This window comes from Pocillopora damicornis, chromosome 5 (genome assembly GCF_964200805.1).
Source record: "Pocillopora damicornis chromosome 5, jaPocDami1.2, whole genome shotgun sequence".
Taxonomy (NCBI): Eukaryota; Metazoa; Cnidaria; class Anthozoa; order Scleractinia; family Pocilloporidae; genus Pocillopora; species Pocillopora damicornis.
In genome coordinates this window covers 26,426,626-26,447,276 of record NC_142674.1, presented here as the reverse complement: position 1 = coordinate 26,447,276, position 20,651 = coordinate 26,426,626, and the positions used below count along the sequence as shown (strand labels likewise).

General features: G+C 36.3%; 1 protein-coding gene across 1 annotated transcript; it reads right to left on the bottom strand.

Annotated features, from left to right (window-relative positions):
• Window positions 1–434: 434 nt before the first annotated feature.
• Window positions 435–14,997, bottom strand: LOC149046222 (peroxidasin-like). The gene is made up of 7 exons (XM_089206032.1): window positions 14,973–14,997; window positions 6,072–6,137; window positions 5,763–5,804; window positions 4,397–4,645; window positions 3,171–3,443; window positions 1,040–1,321; window positions 435–604 (listed from the first exon to the last, which is right to left on the bottom strand). Exons 1-7 carry the CDS (start codon window positions 14,995–14,997, stop codon window positions 435–437), a joined length of 1,107 nt encoding a protein of 368 aa, XP_089062158.1.
• Between the last annotated feature and the right edge of the window lie 5,654 nt (window positions 14,998–20,651).

Below are 20,651 nucleotides of genomic sequence, written 5' to 3'. Positions count from 1 at the left end.
GCTTATCACTACTCTACTGAGACTTATTCAAGAGTTAGAAACTTTGGAAATAACCACACGTTCAGACATTGAGCATTAAAAAGGGAATTCACTTACTGCAGCCTAGGTGGCACCTCAGGTGGGGTTATTGTCAAAGGATATGTGGAAACAGATGAAAGAAATCGCTTCGTTGTGAGTAAGAATGACATCATTAACTAAATTAAAGCTTGCGACTCAGAAACCACGTGTAACTTATATTTGACTCTGTTGTCAAACAACAGGAGAAGGAATAAGGTGGGTTATCATGGTGATTGCTTTCATATAATTTGTAACCTTTTTGTAATTTGATTAGTAATGGGCTTTGCCGGGACTGTAAGGGACCTTCAAAATCAGTGCTGGAAATGCACAATATGACCTGCTTAAAAAGGCTCCTTCGTGCTCCAAACACCGACGTATTAAAGCCACAATCTCAATCTACCATATGAAGACATCTTATTTTCGTATGGTAACATTTTACCTGTCTTACGGCGTTTTTTAATGTATGAAGTGAGCGCCAGTAGAAAAACGACAGCGGCCAAAGGTCCCCCAATGTAGTACCACTCCAGTGAGCTGCTGGAGGGAGCCTCTGAATTTCCCGAAATATAATAATTGAAGAAGCTTAGTAGGAAAGGAATTTTCTGGTTGGCATTAAAAATAAAAATTAATATCACCAATTATCCAAATAGAGAGCTAATTTTTTTTTTGGTCCAAAAATTTACGTTGTTCATTGCTTGCGTTGGGTGGCCGGGAATAAACTTTTGAAAAACAGACGCAGATATGTTAATTTACAAAAAAACAGGTAGATAGAAAGAGAAAGATTGGTGAAAGAATTACAGAATTTGTATAATATACTGCTACTGTTTCAAACTCGTTTTGAAACAGTTTTTTCAAATTCCTTTCAAATTTCTAGTTTCCAGAAGACTAAAAAACCACTGGAAGAGGTTTCTGAGGAACATAGAAGGCGGACGTGTAATTACATAGTTATTTACTGAAATTATATGTGGTTGCTTAAACAACTTACCTTTGACATTTACTGTCACAACAGAGCGAGCCACAGTTCCTGGCTTGTTACTTGCTTCACAAGAATATTCGCCATTGTCCTCTTCCCCAAATTCAGTAAGAGCCAGCTTACTCTTTTTTTCATCTAATCGTGTATCTATAATTGCTCTTTCTGTTATTGTTTCTCCATCTTTTCTCCACCTTATGCTTATTGTTTCTTCGTTGACTTTGCAGGTCAATATGAGGGTTTCTCCTTTAGTGACTGTTATGTCTGTCTCTGGAACAATTTGAGCAGAGGCTTTTCCTGCATTGGAAAAGGGGCAATTCATTAGAATGCTTGTGTCTCATTAAAAAATACAACTGCATTATAAACACTCCATATAACAAAACAAAACAAACAAAAACGTGGAAAAGAAACGAGTCAAATGTGACCTTTTATGGGAATGCTTCGAATATGTTGCTTTAGATGGAAAAAAAAGTAAGAAAAGTGTTTCGTAGTGAGTTTCGAAAGAGTTTCAGAACAAGCTTGAAGCCTTTATGTTTTAAATTTCCTGGTTACTATTTCAATCGCCCAGGTCCTCCGCTGAAATTCTAAATCAAGGTCTTGATAATGTTCCATCTTCTCGTGTTCTTTTTTATCCGCCCTTGTATCAACAGGACACAGCAAGTGAGTCCTGCAACACGAAGTTTTTTTCTTTTCCACCAGTATGGTAGCAGGTCTGATTTCAAGTAGATGATCGTCCGTCTAAATTCTACAGGTCCACAACAACCTCATTAGGTCGTTTTCATCATTTCCTGAGGAGAGTGGACTTACTACATTTCCTCAAGCTGACGCGGTTGAATTTCCGTGGATAAATTGTGGAAATCATGAACGCAATTAGAATCAAGAACTCTTATGACAATTCAATCGATAGAGAATACTTCATGAAAAGTCTGTCCGTATAATATTTTACGCACGAGTTGGTAATATCGGAAATCGAACAGGTGTGCGCAGTGAACGAGTGAGATTTCTGGTACAAACCGACTCGCTGTGTTCCTTGTGTTTTTGTTCTGCATGCTTTCTATTCCGCATGATTCTTCACAGAAGTTCGTCAGTCATCGTTTGAAAGTAGTTTGACTCGTTAAACAGTCCTGAGAGCGGATTTTTATAATTTACGAGTGGTTTGAAAAGCGGAACTATTCCATAAAAGGATTAATTAGAATGACGTTGGTACGCTCCGCACGTCAAAAAGCACAATACTTCCCGATTAGATGTATCGTTTTCCTCACAAGTAAACAAGCGATACGCGCTATTTGATTGGTTCCCGGCTTCTTGGACCAGCTTACGAATAATAACTTATTTCGTGTCTTTTCAGCGTGTAAATCCGTAAATCCTAAATCTGTGATATTCTCCATCCTCATTAACTAAGTCTCATTACGAGTTACAAAAGCCATAAATCAACTTTGTGGAGGAATTCTTTCGAACGCGTAATCGCTATTCGACCTCCGATTTCGGTCACGGATGGAAGTGTCTTCGTTTTAAGTATTTCCGTCTGTTCTAGTTTCCTTGTTCAATGTAGAGAATGCCAATAATGTGTCGTACGTAAAATTGGCTTTTGCGTCTCGCTTCCTTTTTGCTCTCTTCTGAGATTCTGAATCTCTCCATCTCGAAAGTCTATTCAGATTTTTCCAGTTTGGGAGTGCATTGCATATAGTCAAGTATTTCGAATCAATCAACTCTCTATAGCGCCACCACTTGTCATTTTTCCTTAGCGTTACTTTCCTACCCAGACCTACGCAGTTCTTTGCGTTTGTAATCGTAAAGATCCAAGGACATTAGTATTAAGCATTCATATCAACCGTTTTTTGAAGATCAGGCCCCGGTCGTTCGAAGGGTAGATAACACTATCCACTGGAAAAAACTCTATCTGGTGGATAACGCTTTACGTTTCACTATCCGCCTTACTACAATTGGGCTCAGCTTGCCTAAATTTTCTTCGCGCTATTCCTTTTCTCCGTCGCTATTGCCCTTGGACTTACAAGTTCACTTGAATGTCTCAATCTACTCTTTCTCTATTTCTCTTCTTCATTATCATCATCATCGTCATCATCATGGTCGTCGTCATCATTATCATTATCATCATCATCATCAATAGCATTACAACTGAACTCACCATAAACACGCAGTGTTGCTGAGGAACTAGCTGTATTTGCTTTGTTTTTTGCTGTACACTTGTAAGTCCCAGTCATCCCTTTGGTGACTCTTGGCGAAACTAGAAATGATTCTCCTTCGTAATCGGTTTGATTGATATCAGATGGCAGGTCACCATTATTAAAAGTCCAGACGAAAGTTGGTGTTGGAATACCTGAGGCTACGCAACCAAGGTTTACGGAGTATCCTTCCGTAAGAAATTTGCTTTTCGGAGGCTCAATGATCTGAGGAGAGACTTGAAGTAAAAAGATCACCAAGCTAAACAAAGGGCCGCATTGTTCATTTTAACCCCCTCTGCCCCCTTCCTTATCCAACCCGAAATGAACTAGTTTCAAAATAAAAGCAAATTACATTATTGCCAAGTCTATTTTTAATCCAAGGTTATTTTGAAATTAGTTTTCTTCACTTTTGATACAGGAAGGTATAAGTCAGCCCAATGTGACATCAAAACATTCTTTTATTTCCTTAAAAGATTTCCTATCTTAGCAACAACCCAGGAGTTAACAACTTAGCTACCTATTTATTAATTTATTCATTCTTTTCTTACTGGTTGTTAGGTGTAATATCAACACCATGGTCAAGAGTACCAGTTTCTCTAAGTTCAAACTACACATTTACTTTGAAGAATAGCCAAATAGTAATGGTTAAAAGGTTTTCATCAATGAAAAGTTTACATGGATGTTTCGCTTTCCAACTTCAGTAATAAATACTTAAATAATAATGCACTGATAGCCAATTTGACATTTTTGCACTTCTAAAAATGTACATGAAATCATGACTTCTCAGCCATTGTTATTTAAGAAGCAGAAAGAAAGGTAATTCAAAAATTTAAACGGACTTTTATGATAAATGCCGTGACAAAATATGGTGATATCTATAAAGTAAAAATTGCTCGACGCTCCAAAAGACAATCAGTTTTAAACTGCCCAAAAATTAATTACATGTGTCTGATCACGAAATACATTTACATTTGTCATTTGTCATATAAGTCGGCATGTTTTCGTTCTTTAAATGTTATTATCAATTAAGTCCTTTTTTTTAATATTTTTAATCAATTTTGAAACTTTTGGGGTTTCAAGTCCTTAAATTGCATATGGTATCATACAAAAGATTTTATCCTCATCCAACCAAAGATATCTAAATTGATTATCGACTCAAGTTCTTTCAATATGTAAATAAGAACCGTACCTCCCGCCACTTCGATCCAGAAAGTTGAGTTTTTGCTTCCTTCGCTGTTGTTGGCGCTGCAGGTGTATTGACCAGAGTCTTCAAATCTCGCTTGGCGAATCGTGAGAGTGTTGTTGTTACCGAGATTCACCCCATCCTTAGTCCAGAGTATCTCAGGTGTAGGGAAACCGCTTAGAGAGCAAATGAACTGAAGCGACGAGTTATTGGCAACCGACTGATTCTTGAGCTCAGGATTAATTTCAGGAGGACCTGAGTATAGAATTCAAAAGTACAATTCAAAAAAGGTGAAGGTATGACAAAAAAGAAAAAAAAAACCTCAGAAAATAAGAAGAGCAACTGAAGGAAACAACATTAGTACAACAACAAAAGTACAATTCAAAAAAGGTGAAAGTATGAAAAAAATTAGAAAATGAGAATAGAAACTGAAAGAAACAAAAGTAAGTCAACGTTTAACTGTGATTATAATATGAATAGCTGCTTCATTTTTTCCTTCACTGTTTTTAGCGCTGCATGTGTATTGACCAGCATCGCCATAAGTCACTCGATTAATCGTGAGCATGTTCCTGGTATTAACTAACTTTCCATCTTTTGTCCACTTCACCTCTGGTTTAGGAAAACCCCTCACGAAGCATTGAATTTGAAGTGTTGAATTTAATTTGACAGACTTCTCTCGCCAAGAATTTATTTCAGGAGGACCTTTTTAATTTTAAGAAGAAAAATAATAATTTATATAAAACTTGATCCCCATCCCCTCCCCCTCTACTTCTTTTTAATCGTCGTTTGCAATCTTAGTGCAACTGTCTTTCTCTCCCCAGCTCTCCCCTACTGTTAAAATCAAAGCTTGCAACCATGATTTTCACCAAGGAAAAATACTTAGCACCCGCTCGCGAAAATCACGCCTGTTCTACATGAAACTGTAATGATCTTTCTTTTTCTACTAAGGAAAAATTGCCTTTGTTGTTTGTGAGAAAATATAAATATAGCGTCTAAACTCCGGCAGAAAAAATAAAATGTTTTTAATTAAGTGCGAATCATGCTTTTTTTTTACAGAGAAAACGGGGGGTAAGCTTCCATGGGTCACGGCTCTTGGGTCTTATCAACTAAGTTGAAAATGTAAGATGGCCACCGTAAAGATTTTCTTAGCCAACGTTTCGACCGTTAGCGCTTCGTCAGAGCTAACGCTCGAAAGTTCAGCTTTGATACTTTTTACGCTGGCCAATCTAAATTACCAACCCTGTTGGTAAAACCAAAGTATATTAAATAAAGAGTTTGACGTTTAATTAAAGGACAGTTGAAGGATATCAGTGCAGCATTTTCTACCTACAAATGAATCCTTGACTTTCTCCTCATGCATAAAACCACTTACATTTACAAGGCCGTGATTCCCGAGTTCTTGAGCAGTTAAATTCTAGAAGTAAGGTTATCCAAATAATCTTTTAAAAGTAATAAACGGTTGGAGATTAAGTCATCTTATTTATTTTAAAGAAAAAATCCCTTGAAAATAACTGCTGAAGGTTCATGCCTAATTATCATTACAATCTATACATAAGAGTTTATCTATTTGAAAAAAAGTTTATAAATGCTGCATAGTTTTTTGAAGTTGTAAAACAATGGCGAAAACCCGCCATTGCACTTGTGTGTCACAAATTCACCAAAACTCCCTCTTGTCACTTACCGACTCTTTCCCGGTACTCGTTGCACCCAATGCAGACGCCATTCCAAGACGACCACGCCATACAACCTTTGAAAACAACAAGTTGTGCGCAAAGAGTCATATGTCATATTATCACTCTACCTATGCTCTTTACTTCCTTTGCTGCATTAATCTGCTGCTTGTCATAAAGGATACCAAAATACCTAATTATTATCGTCGATATTCTCAGTTTCTAATTTCCAAGGGGAAATCAAACTAACATCTCCAAGTTAAAAAGATTGATGGCTTGAAGCTTCTAAATCACCCAACTTGCAGTTCCCTATTTAAAAGCATCATTGGTGTTGTCTCAACATCTGTCAAGGATTTATCATGTTATAAGCCAGGGAGAGTGACACTGTTTTCTATTGCTCAAATGGATGAATGTGCAAAAATGTTTAAAAAAAAAACAAACTAGGATTTTAACGTTTTCAATTTTTAATTTTCAACTTTTCTGTAAAAGTTCCACCAGTATATGGCAGAGGCCTGAAACGTTGAAATTCAATTGTTGTAACAATTAAAAGTTTTATTTCTATGCAACATCTTTGTCCACACATCCTCTGATCAACAGAGAAGAGCGTCCTGTCTGAATCCCTCTATTGGGATCCATTTGTTTGTTCAACCATCTTTATCGACCCTTTATCCTGCCTACTGATAAATGATAGTTCAAGCATGGCTACTTACAATCTGTTATATCAGTCAGGATGAGGATGTTAGGTGAACATGAAAAGAAAGATTCACATTCGATGAGTAAATTAGTGGCTCAACATAGCCTTGGAATACTTGACTAACACATCAAAAGGTTAACAAACAAACTGAACTCGTCGCACTCACCCGCTTATGGATCCGGAAAGAACGCCGTGAAAGAGAAAAACAATTTTGAAAAGATATTAATCCATTTATCTATTCATTTGTTTATTTGAACAAACCAGTTTTTTTGGTACGTCAATATATTACATTGAAATCTATAACTTGTTAAATCAAACAAACAATCAGCCACATATGACTGTTATCTGATGATAATTATACAAATATCATTTATTACAGAACTTAGGTATTGATTTTATACTAATACTGTCCACATCGTTAAAATCGTTTGGATAGTAACATTATAACATTAACAGCTATCACTTACTGTCACTGATATACACTTAGATAATTCTTTGCTATTTACGATTGTAATTTGCTGATCAGTAATCAGCCGGTGCAGAGAGTCAATAATGTATATTAAGCCACAGGAGAGTTATTTATTTATAGGAACGGATGATATTGATAGTTACCTTCCCATTTGGCTAGACAGAAAAGACGAGATAAGAAAGGAGGAGCAGTTAATGATTTAAATAACATAGCTTAAGTTATGAAATAAAAATTCATCGTAAAATTCTACCCCCCCCCCTTTTTCCTTAGGAAAGGAATTAGGTTCCAGTACTTTCTCAACAAATGGAAAGCGAGCATAAGCGCCTAAATTTACATTTCCTAGAGACGGATGTGATGTTGGAAAAAGATTCTCCAGAAACTTAAGAGAAAATTATCAAGGATGGGTTGCATTTCTAAATTTCTGTTTCACCTCGTTCACGCCAGTTTCGCGTTAAGGGTTTGACTGATTTTATGCGTGGTATGACCAGCCCTTGAATTACTTGTGGTAAACTTTGTTTTACTTCTGTTCTGCGTTTGTCAGGCCTTACAATGATCCTACGGTAGACACCGTGAACTTTTTTGTTTGCGGTCTTGGACGAGATTCAGTCACTATCAAGAAGTAGAGTAAGTTAGCATTGCTAAATCGAATGTTCCTCGTCAGCTGTCACCAGCAGATCACAGGATGAGGGGCCAGTTATGGAAGTCTTTACCAATAAAAATGTACCGAAAGCACGAGTTGAGCTCAAAATTCAAAATAAAGCATAAAGGTAGACTTAAAACACATTGATGACATGGATGTCAGCGTAAATTTCATTGGTTGAAACTGTATTATTCTAAGAGAAAGCGATTTTCAATGGGGGTTTCAGAAGTAATCCTTGGTAACATCGGAGTTTTGCTACGCCTCGTCCTACACTACAGCTTCTCAGCAAATTTGATTTCACATGATCTCGTGCGTTTTCCAGTCCTGGATGCCAAATGTTTGCTTTGAATATGAGATTCTTGAGACTCCAATGATTTTTCGTAGTTCTGATTCGCTGTGATGATAACCTAGCTTTGTTTTTACAACACTTAATCGACATACACTCCGAAAAGAATAAACAATTCATACGCGGTTCGGTTGTATATAGGATCTTAAGTACTAAAGGAAAAATTATTTGTCTTGAGCATGATTATCAAGAATAAACTAAATTCAACTTACCAGCTAAGTGATTGCAGAAGTGGCATGTAAATAAAAGTTATAAAAAAAATTAAAACGTGCATCTGTTGCTCAAAACATTGATTTGTTTATTGAGAAATGTTAAGCACTTTTTCTTTCGTTTATCACCTGTACTTTAGTTAAATATGTTAACGTAAACGTATTATGAAGGTGCCATGCAAATAGATATGGTTTAAATCATAGTGAAACATGTACTTACGTCCTAACCGTTTTTCACAGTTGCCAAGGCCAAGGAATAAGAAAAAAATACATCAAGAACAGAAAAATAAATAAAATGAAAGTGATTAACTGCTAAGAGAGTTGATATTTATTAATCAGTCGGCTAAGACCTCTGGTTCAACAAATAGTTCTGATATGAAACCATTTTCATGATTATGGCTTTAATTCTCATAATTAGTTTCAAGTAACTAACACCTCAATTTTACAGTCTACCACAGATGACATTAAATCTTTTCGTAAACTGAGCCACTGAATCAAAATCTGATCCTTATCTACTTACGGTTCACACTGAACATATATTTTCACAAGAGCTTGGTTCAAAACAACTTCAACAAGTTTCCAACCATAAGTCAGGAAGCAAGGCTAATATCAGAATGCCATGTTTATTGATGATCATAGTTTCTCATCCATAATAATATTAATAAAACGAAAATTGTTGCTTTCTTTATTACAAAAGTAAGCAACAGTGACACAAAACGTCACATGACTGTTACTGCAGTAGTGAAAAGACATGTGAAATCCGCCAAATAACTATAAAAGGAAAACATACTTACGATCTGTTTGCCCGTTAAGGTAGGAAATAAGAAAGAAGAGATATGTTAGTTAGTGATGCACATTTAATATTGCCTTCATTGTTCTTCAGTTTGGTATCGTTAAGTAAAAGTGTCTTGTTGATGAAACAGCCAGTAGTATGACTACGCGTCTGCCATGTTGGCAGTCAATGGGGAAGTCTGACCGGATAACAGTCTTTAACATACTGTCAGCCACCAATAGTAAAAAGGACATTTTGTCAAAATTTAACTCTTAGCCGCAATCAAAAATGATGGTTGAAGCGAAAACTATACCGGTTCATTGTAAGTAAAGCTTTTTCTTTCACAAATCTACTCTTTCGCAAAAATGATGATAACTCTGAAGAGCGTCTAACATATGATGACTGTCGAATAGTACCTGGTTTGTTAGAATTGTGAAAATGAATGAGGAAAAGTAAAGAAAAAGCTACTTACGACCTGTTATGTTAATGAGACGTTGGTGAACCCGATGAAAAAGAAGAGAAATAAATCAACTGAAATTTATTATCAGTTTAAAGCCGTTGTGAGATACTGTGTACTAATTGACAGAGTGGGAGGGCCGGACGGCAAAGTATTTGGCTCGAGGTCATGACGTACGGACGGAGCATAGCACAGAGGTTCGAGTGCCATGACCGAAAGCCAAATATTTCCCATCCAGCCCGACCTAACTCAGATATTACGCATATTATCGTATGAATTTTTAGTGTTAGAAATTTCGAGTTTTTTTCCTTAAATACTACGCGATAGCCCGGCGCGCGCGGAATAACTACAAAAACGATTCTACAATTAATACTTTTCCTTTCTGTTTTCGAGTTAGAACAGGAAACTCACATTTCATCGAAAAACGTGGCATTTGTTTCCATTTGCACTCACTGCTGTCACTCATTTTTGGCCACAAAAGCGGACAATTTTTTTCATTTTAATATTTTTTGCCCAAGTGCAATAGGGCCGGGCGGCTTTTTCCGGACCGAGAACCCGTTTCTCGGGGTTCTGGTAACTTAACGGGCCCGTAAAGCTGTTCTGCTTTCCTTCAAGATGGTTTCAAAAGCTTAAAAATTCTACAATAAAACTATTAGCTAAAGAAACAAAATGGAATACTAAGGTCGTCAGGCTGCTTCTCTCTTCCTAAAATTTTGATTTTAACATATTGCCTCGAGCCCGTTAAGTTACCGGGCATTTCGAGAAATGGGCGCCGGCTCACAACAACCCGTCCGGCCCTACACACGTCAGCTTTTTTATGGAATTGCGCGAGCGGGGCCAGACGGGCCATATGATAAAATCGATAAATGCGAATTAACTTATGCCTTTGAGCATATTTTCAGACATCAAGAGATTTTGCAGACACAAGAGGTTATAAGCTGGACACAAGAGATAGTAATTAGTTTACAAGATCTTGCGGACAGTATTAAATGAACCACTTTGACGCATGCGAAGACGATTGATGTTCTATAATAAAACAATAAAGTGACACTACTTTCGCTGTCAAAAAAGGAAGCAAACGATAGAAATAAATACTACCTGGCTTTTAAAGGAAAAAGAACTTATAATAATGTTTGATATACCTCGCAAAGGTAAGAGAGTCAAAACATTTTGAATTGAACAGAATAAAAGAAAAGAGCCTCGAGAAGGGTTTAATTTTCGCTTTTTTTTGACGTTTTGCTTAATAACATGATCTATGTACCAACTAAAATAATTTCTTACCCGCTAAATTGTCCACAAACATGATTTTACAGAGGAAAGAGCAACAGAAACAAATTGTTAGCTGAATTTAAGTGTTTCATGCAAAATAATAATACTAAGGCAACAAATTGATACTTTTAAACACTTGATGTGGTGAAAGAAGACAAAATTCTGTAAATTATAAATCGGTTTTCTTTCACTGTATTGTATGACCCAGTTTATGAGTTGCTTAGAGATTCAAAGTACCGAAAGGCCAATGATCGCAAAAGGAAAAAGGCAAATACCACTAAAAAATTAAACTTTCCCTACGTGAGTGATTTTCTACTTTTCTAACTAAAAGATTGAACTTGCTGTGCATAGGTTGTTTAACTCACCCTGAAGTGCTCTAAGCAAAGATATTCTAAGAAAAATATCAATTCTTGATAAGGTGAATTGTAACTGGTTTTTACATACTAACCGATCATCAAACTGTGAAATTTTCTGCGTAAAAGTAAAAAGCACTAAAGTATGTATCAACCACAAACTACAAGTAGTCAATGAAACTCAATTATCAATCACGAACAGGCAGGCAAATCTCGTGCCTCATTTCACTTGTTGAGCAATGTCAATCTAGATATTCCACTTGCCTCGCGCAGTTTTAATGTAATAGAAACCATTTATACCAATTTACTTAGACATTAACCATTATCTTTATTAATAACAAGATAAAACTATTGGACAACGAAAACGTTGCTTACTCCCTGATTTGACAAGTGGGGAACAATGCACCAGATTAAAAGGAAAAAGAAGAAAACCAGTTAAGAATGTAAACACTCCAAAGCAAAAACTACAATTAATTTATAACAAATAATTATCAAATGCAACACGAAGAAGATATGTCTCATTACTTATGTGTTTTGTTTCGCAAAGTGCTCTATAATAATTGAGACGTGATAGCCCCAATCAAATGAAAAGGAAAAAGAAACGGAAGATGAAAAGTAAAAAAGCGAAACAATGACTAAATTTAATTGATAAAACCAAGATATCAATCAATAACGGGGAATTGAATTTCGTTCCTTTGAGGCGAGGTGTATTAGTACCACATGGGAAGTATTCTTTCTTATTTCATTTTACTTAGTCCCATTACCATTATTTATTGCCCAGGGCTCACTGAACTCTGTCATTTTCCTTTCAAAATACAGATTTTGCAAGAGACCATCCTCAGTGACAGAGTGGGCCAATCCATTGAGAAAGGAGTTGAATAACGTTGAAAGAACACGATCTGATCTACAAGAAGCACAAGAGCGGAAAGCGCGGGAAATTTTCTGCCATATCCTTAGGGAGTAACAGGGCTAGCACAAGCCGTGGTTGATGAAAATGAAACTTCTTTAGATTTTACTCGAAAAGCTTGAGTAAAAGAACATAAAAAAGGTAGGGGGCGCTTTATCGTTTGCGAATCATAGGGCTCTGAAACAAACATATGAAATGGTTCCTCAGAAAGAGCTTCCGCAAATCTGTCCACGAGAAGACCACGCAGGCGTGACACATGCCATCTCACCGATTTCTTTCAAACTTTCACAGTTTGTGAGGGTCAATAAGTTATTAATGAATACAGAGTGGTTCGAACTTTCGGCTCATCCTTGGGATATAAAAGCCCCCACGACAAATCCCTGGGGTAAAAGGCTAAAATCAGCTCGAAAAATGCACCTCCAACAAGTCTCTCTCACACTAACAGAATGCGACGGATTTTAATCAAGTACAAACTATAAGTAATCAAAGAAACTCAATTATCAGTTACGAACAGGCAGGCAAATCTCGTGCCTCATTTCACTTGTTGAGTGGTGTCAGTCTAGATATTTCACTTGTTTCGAGCGAGTTAAATGTAATAGAAATCATGAACACCGACTTACTTAGACATTAACAATTATCTTTACTAATGACAAGAGAAAATTATTACACAACGAAAACGTTACTTACACACTGATTTGACAAGTGAGGGCCAATGCACCAGATTAAAAAGAAATTGAAGAGAAACAATTAAGAAAGTAAACACTCTAAAGCAAAAACTACAATAGTTTATAACATAGAATTATCAAATGCAACACGAAGAAGATGTATCTCACTATTTATGTGTTTTGTATCGCAACGTGCAAGATAATAATTGGGAAGTGGTAGCCTCAATCAAATAAAAAGGAAAAAGAAACAAAAGATGGAAAGTAAAAAAGCGAAGCAACGACTAAATTTAATTAATAAAACCCAGATATCAATGAAAAACAGGAAATTGAATTTCGATCCTTTGAGGCGAGGTGTATTAGTACCACATGGGAAGTATTCTTTCTTATTTCATTCTACTTAGTTCATTACCATTATTTATTGCCCAGGGCTCACTGAACGCTACCATTTTCCTTTCAAAATACAGATCTTGCAAGAGACCATCCTGCAATGATCCTGCGGTGACTGTTACCGCAATTATAAAATGGCTCCAAACTAAGCGCAACAATGCGTTTCGGGATCTATGGAACTGTTGACAAACTTTTCGATCGAGGCAGCTGTATAAACAGCTTTACAGAAACTGGAGAATGACCCTAGCCCACCCAACTTCATGACACTAGCACCAGGTTAGATCGTGGACCTCTTGAGCCTGGAGATCTAAATAATTTCACAATAGCAGATCAATTCAATAACAGATAGTCGCAGTGACAACATCGAGAGGAAAAAAAAAAACAATAGTTGTTCATCTAAACAATGCTTTCACTCCGATGACAAACCAGGACTTTTCTTTTGTCTTAAGATGCCACTCTCTTGAAAATATATGGAGGATTAGGGGTAGGAAGGAAATGCATATGAACCAAATCAAGTTATGGCTTTTTCACTACAAAATGACAACAGCAGTTTGCTAAATTTTAAGAACGTTGCTACTTAGAAAAGGCAAACCGACCATCTCAGTGAAAGAGTGGCCCAATGCACCAAGACTGGGGTTGCTTTACAATGATAGAACACGATTTGATCAACAAGAAGCACAGAAGCGAAAAGTGCCGGAAACTCTCGACTATTTCGTTAAGGAGTAACAGGGCTAGCACAAGCTGTGGTTAATAAACAGGAAACCTGTTTAGATTTTAGAATAAGAAAAGGTAGGGGGTGCTGAATCGTTTGCGAGTCATTATGCTCTAATAAAAAGATATGAAATGGTTCCTCGGAAAGAGCTTTAATCTCACGAGAACCACCTGCATTTGAATTTCCTGCCTATTGTTTGAATACAGGAACACAAAAACTTGTCGGCATAGCGTGAATAGACGGATTAGATCGACAACTACGTATTACGTGTTAAAAGCCGCGTTCTTAAAACATAACCCCAGGACTGACTAGCTAAAGACCGGACCTCAGTAAATTCGACTTTGAATTTATAGCGACACTATGTCAAAAGCGAAAAAAAGAACATTGGAACTTACATCCTGATGTATCCATCATATTCATGGTTGTACAGGAATGAGGAAAGAAAGAAAGAATAAATATATATATATATATATATATATATATATATATATATATATTATGAGAGGAAAAAAGGACGCAACTACATTTCCCGACAAGTCTGTTTCGTGAATCGCTTCACTCTTCAGGGGTTTAAGAGTGAAGCGATTCACGAAACAGGCTTGTCGGGAAATGTAGTTGCGTCCTTTTTTCCTCTCATAATATTTATTCTGCTCTGCTTCAACGTATTGAGCACTGTTCCACGCGAAAATCGACTTGCAGACTTCCTATATATATATATATATATATATATATATATATAAACAACAAACTAACTGAGACGGAATTCCTACTAATTTATTCAAAATCCGAGAAAAAGGGAGAATGAAATCTTCAGTGGATACGTAAGACTGTACCACCCACTTCGAGAAATAAAAGAGAAACATGACGAACAGTCGAGTTATGGTATCTTCGTTCACACGAAACAGGAAAGAGGTATACAAATCTTTAAAAAGACAGAAAGATATACAAAGCATCTAAAGACTGGACCTAAACTCTACTTTGAATTTTTAGTAACACTATGTCAAAAGCAAAGACAAGAAAGTTGGAACTTACCTCCTGGTGTGTCCATCATATTCATGGTTGTACAGGAACGAGAAAAAAAATAGATAAACAGAAAAACAGCAAACTAACTGAAGCGGAAAACCTACTAATTTAGTTAGTTAAAATAACTTAGTTTGTACAAAGTATCTAAAGACTGGACATCAGCTTCACTTCGAAGTTATATTAACACTGCTGTTATTAAAAAGATCAACTGAATCAATTGTAAATCCGAAACCCGCCCTACTCCCACACCAAGCGTGGAGTCAAATAGTGCTGCTTACAGGAGAACGCTTGTGGTCGAATAGTGAGCTGTACTTCTCAGAAGGAGAGACTCAAAGTAATGGAAAAAAAGAAATACTTTATCTACTTACGTTCTGTAGTCCAACGCAGATTTCAAAGGAGAAAAAGATGAAAAGAAATATCATTTTAACGAAGTTACTTTCTGCTTAAAAATATTGTTTATTTTATTGCTTGCTTAATATTTTCGCCTAATTCGGAACCATAACAATTAGAAGGACACTAACAAATATATGCAATGAGGTGCACAAGCAGATCGTAAATTGTTACTTGTTACTTGTTACTTGTTACTTGTTACTTGTTACTTGTTACTTGTTACTTGTTACTTGTTACTTGTTACTTGTTACTTGTTACTTGTTACTTGTTACTTGTTACTTGTTACTGTTACCGTTGCCAAAAAGCCAAAATAAAAAAATTGTGGTCATTTGATTAAGTTCTGCCCACCAAAGAATTTTCAACTGCCAAGGGGCACTTTTGGTTTGATCATTGTGCAAATTGAAACAGTTTCAATATTTTATGACATGCTGAGTACACTTACAACCATCAAGAGAAAGTCATCATTATCGAGTAGTCCTTAAAGATAATCTAAAACGTGTTTATCAACATGGCAAACATTCAGACGAGCTTTAGGAGGAAATATTTTCCAAGGAGGCTAATTAATGCAAAAGAGGTACTAAAATTACTAAATGAGGAAAATTCACGAGATAAACTGGGTGAAGTACTCCACTAGGCAAATTATTTTGATGAAATTGACCTTAAAGTGCCTATGACACAATTTTTTTGTATTTTCTGGTTGATAGCTGTTTAAAATAATTAGCGCCTAGTAAGTTCTCCTTGAACAGTTTCTTGCGCATTGAAGGTAACATTTGGCGGCAAAAAGTGTCTCCATAAAGCGTGCGGCCAAAACGTTTATGTTAGATATCATAGATGTGACGTAGAAAACTGTGAAGACACTTCGGCAACTACGGTGGAGAAAGGGCGAACGTACTGCGCGGCCGGAGCACCAAATGACGTTAGCTACAAGAACAATACACATATGGTGAGTATTTCTATACACTACTTTCCAAAGGATGTAGCTGTATTGCCAAAATTGACGCGTTTCGATCTTCGATCGCGGATCGGTCTTATCCTCCGTACCGGCTTCGAAGACGGCTGTTACGACACACATCACCTGCCAAATCACAGGAAGATAACCAATGAATTCAGCTAAAGAGAATGCTGATTAAGGGGCTTGTTCCCACACAGTACACGATTATTCAACATTCTTTTCGGCTGACATTTCGCGAGCGAAGAACGGTGAGCTCCTTAATGTTGTTTATTTCACGCGCTTAAGATGTACTCGTACTCCTTGTCTTTCCACATAACTACATTTGCGGTTTCCTTATCATATGAAAACCCTACCAATTGTAGTTTCCATCGTATCTTAATAACAGAAATATATCATTTGTAATAAAGGTCAAGTCCTTTCCTGAGCTAACGGATATCCTGTTGCCTGAACGGTGCGACAGCTCTGATGGATACTAGCATAAGCACAAGCTCGAAGGTGCCGTTTATTCTCCTAACCTACGTTTCCAAAAATCTATTCCACGAGCCATCAATTCCCTCCTGCCCTCAAAAAAAAGAAAATTCGTAACAGTAGCAATTTCATTGGGATAATAGCACCGCAACAAGATAAATAAAGAAACACAAATATTATTGAATTAAATAGTAGCGAATCCCAGTGCTGTGTGAAAGTCGATGCATACGAAATTTACAACTTACACTGATGTCAGTTATTTGCCATCGAGCGAAATGGGTCATATGGCAATGCTACACTTAAACTAAAGAAGTTTTCTCCATTGAAATCCCTTTTTGAGATGAACTTGAATCAGATGAATCTAAACACGCTCGTTTTCCATTTGACCGGCTCGACAACGATTGCCTCTGCCTTTGCAATGTCTGAGGAAAGGAGTAAGTTGTTGTGAAACCGCCCAGTGACGTCTCGGCGAAAAACCATCGTGCTTCACGACACAGCTGATTCTTTAGCCAAAAGGTAGCTCTTGGTTAGCTAAGGAACGAAACTCTATAACACTGATCAAAGGGAAACTTCGCCGCACTTAGTGCGAAGAAATAAAATCTAGGGCAACAGGAACGAACAAAGCTAGCCACTCTTTCCATAGATTTCGCCATAAGAAACAAAACACAAAAGCAACAAACTAAGCATTCAATAATGAGATTTTTTTGTTCTAATCTTGACTTGAACATCGCACGCGGGAAACATTGCTTAAAGAGTATTTCAACGCTGAGCGATACAAAATTACAAGAGATGTGAAAGATTTTTAAGTGTCAACTGAGAGTTTTCACAGTTTTAATTTCTTCGTCATCACCCCTTAATTCATTACCAGCCCACGGGATACTTTTAAGCCATAATAAGAGCACTTTAAGGCCCGAAAAAAACTGAGTTCTTAAGTTTTCCGAAACTTGTCTTCTAATCGGAATTGGTTTGTACATATGATAAGCTAAATATATACGCAAAACAATTTCGTGTCATAGGCACTTTAAGGATAATCTAAATACTCCTAGCGTCCTATTAAGTGCCCACGAATTTTTAAGGAATTACAGTACTCGCATTAAAAAATGTATTATTCCCTGATGTCCAGACAGTCGATAGTGTATCTAGAATAATCATTATGTGAAATGTTAAAATACATATACTTTTTTGCGGAATGCCAGAAATTAAAACTAGTGATAATTTACACAACTTAGGTTAGTATCAGGGAGGGGGATATTCTGATTCCATTTCCAAACATTTACCTTGATACTATTTCCACCCCGTATTTTTTCATTTCAAGTGACACGGTTCTTATCAGTCTCATTCTCTCAACCCACAAAAGAGGGAGTTACTCCATTAGACCCATTTGTGCGTGTACTCAGGCGCTCGTAACGATGAGTTCTGATCACTATCTTCACACAATTTCACACTAATCAAAACTAAACCAAAATTCTCGAACGTGACTGGTAATCATTAGCCCGATTTCAGCAATAATAGGACAGTGTACGCGTCATGCCTGTAATTGGACAGTGCAATAGGACAGTAGATACGTTATGCCTGTGTAAGAGGACAGTAAGTGATGCTGTCGCGCATTTCGCCCATGTTAATTGTTGTTTTTTTTAATGAAAACGTACAACTGATGTCTATTTTCTTTCTCAAGTTTTGTCATTATTTTGTCATCATTTGTCTGATTAATTGATAACAGGACTTCAATTCGTCCAATTATATCTGTAATCAATAATTTGCATGGTTACAGACCGAATTGGACTCTACTCAGTCCTACTACCATTATTTATTACACATGTATAAATTGCATAAGGCAAGTGAAAAACGCGTGGAAGGTATGTGGAAGAGTTATCCCTTCTACACAGCAGAGTAATTTCACACATTTTTCAAGTGGTTCCTGAACCCTTAATGTGAAATTCTTGCACTCACGCTTGTTCCTAACATTTTTGACAGCGATTTGTAAATGAACCGACCCCACCACGGAGCGCCTGAGTAAAAAGTGTTATCGATAAAAGTTCGTTTTGATAATGAACGTTAAACCACTTACCCCCTTTGTTATATCCGGTACGATTGAGGGAGAAAAAGGAAATAAAAGAAGGAGAATTAGTGTTTCAAGGTTACAGCTTACTTCAAAATATTTTTGACATGTAAGTTAGTTAGAATGTCTGTGATACGCGTAAATAATTAAAATGGTGGGTACTTACTGCCTGGAGATTAATTTTTAATTTTGGAAAATAGAGAGAAATAATGATAAGAGAAAATATTGTGAGTATTGAATGCAAAAGCTTATGAGCTAATATATTTTTCTAACTACCGCTTTATCTAAATTTTAACGTATGAAAGTTCCTTGTGCGCCATTTAGAACAATACGGTCTATTCTTAGAGTTACCTAATCCCCGCATTTCAGAAGTCTGCTATGTTGCTTTAACAAAGCTACCAATAGTTTCATTGATTAGGAAAACTTTAAAATGATTCATTAATGATTCAAATTAAAGTGACAAGAACCATTTGTAGGTATTACTACTCTGTTGTTAATCATAACATAGATCAATGACTTATCAGTGAAACATTGCATAGTGATGTACTAAAACCTTTATTTAAAGACTTCATTGCAAAGAATTTCTTGATATGTTCAGCAACTTTCTTTTGCTTAACTAAATATAACATCACAAGTGAAAAACAGTGCAGAAAGTCAATGAAATTCAATTTTATATCTATAAATTCAAATTTCTGAAAACACGACTCGGAGGAAAATAAATCTAGTTGGATTGATCTCAACTTACAGCAAGACCAAGCATGAAATATAAATTGAGTAGTACGATAAATGGGTTCTTTCACACTGATAAGTTTGAGTAGCGTAAGGTTCTTCAAATCAAGTAATTAAAATGTATATATCCAAGTTGAACTCTAAGAACATACTAACCAAATGCCTATTTTAGATAAAATTGAATTGAAGCTGAACAGCAAGATCAACGAGTGGATAAACGTACGTAACACAATAAATAGATACTTACATGCTGTTGAGCATCAAGTGAAATGAAAGAAAAGATACAAAAGTAAATTAATGCTCTCTGGCTTTATGATTTTAGCGTGGTACGCTGCGATCTGTACTAATTGGATTACTATCAAGTGATTTTTTCCCCTTTTTACTACAACCCTACTCAACGATACGAGCGAGGAAATCATTCATCATGACTGTCACTGAGGATGTCCTGAGCTAACCTTGTTTAATTGGATCGTTTTGATGCCATTTGTTTATTTATTCATTTATTTCATTTTAGTTTTTACGGTCTAGTTGGAGTACACTCAGGCTGGATTTTGTTTTGTTTTTTTTTGTTTTGTTTTTGTTTTTGATTTTACAGTGTTTACTCTCAATTAATTATCTCCTTCATTTTAGTACTAAGTTGTAATACACCTGCTCCTTAAAAGATCAAAATTATGAAATAAACCGTTGGCTATTTTCTTATTTCTATAGTGATAAAGGACCTATAGGTTTGTTTGTTTGTTTGTTTGTTGGGGGGGAGGGGAAACATTTAAGTGGCGATCTCTGTAAGAGCTGTACAAGGCATTTCACATCGGAAAAAAGTTTTGCCTTACACTTTGCCCATTAAATCTTGAATTGAGCTGAACAGCAAAATCGACGAATGGATGATTTTTTTTTTCACAATTTTGATCCTCAAATGAGTTGTCTAAATAATCACCATATTTAAATGCGTGGTACTGATGTCAGAATCATTTTCTGCACAGGTCAAAAAACGATGATATTCAATTCATTTACTGCCTGTGATTACCTCTCCGTATTAAAAACCATACGTCACCTAGCTCATAGCGGCCAAAAATTACCAAGAAGATAAAAA

Bases quoted from the DNA above. Each gene is read 5' to 3' on its own strand.
- LOC149046222 (XM_089206032.1), bottom strand. From the start codon at position 14,997: ATGAATATGATGGACACACCAGGAG. The intron at 6,138-14,972 runs GTAAGTTCCAAC...TTGTTTTCAAAG, and splicing joins TATGATGGACACACCAGGAG to GTTGTATGGCGTGGTCGTCT. The intron at 605-1,039 runs GTAAGTTGTTTA...CGGGAAATTCAG, and splicing joins TGTGACAGTAAATGTCAAAG to AGGCTCCCTCCAGCAGCTCA.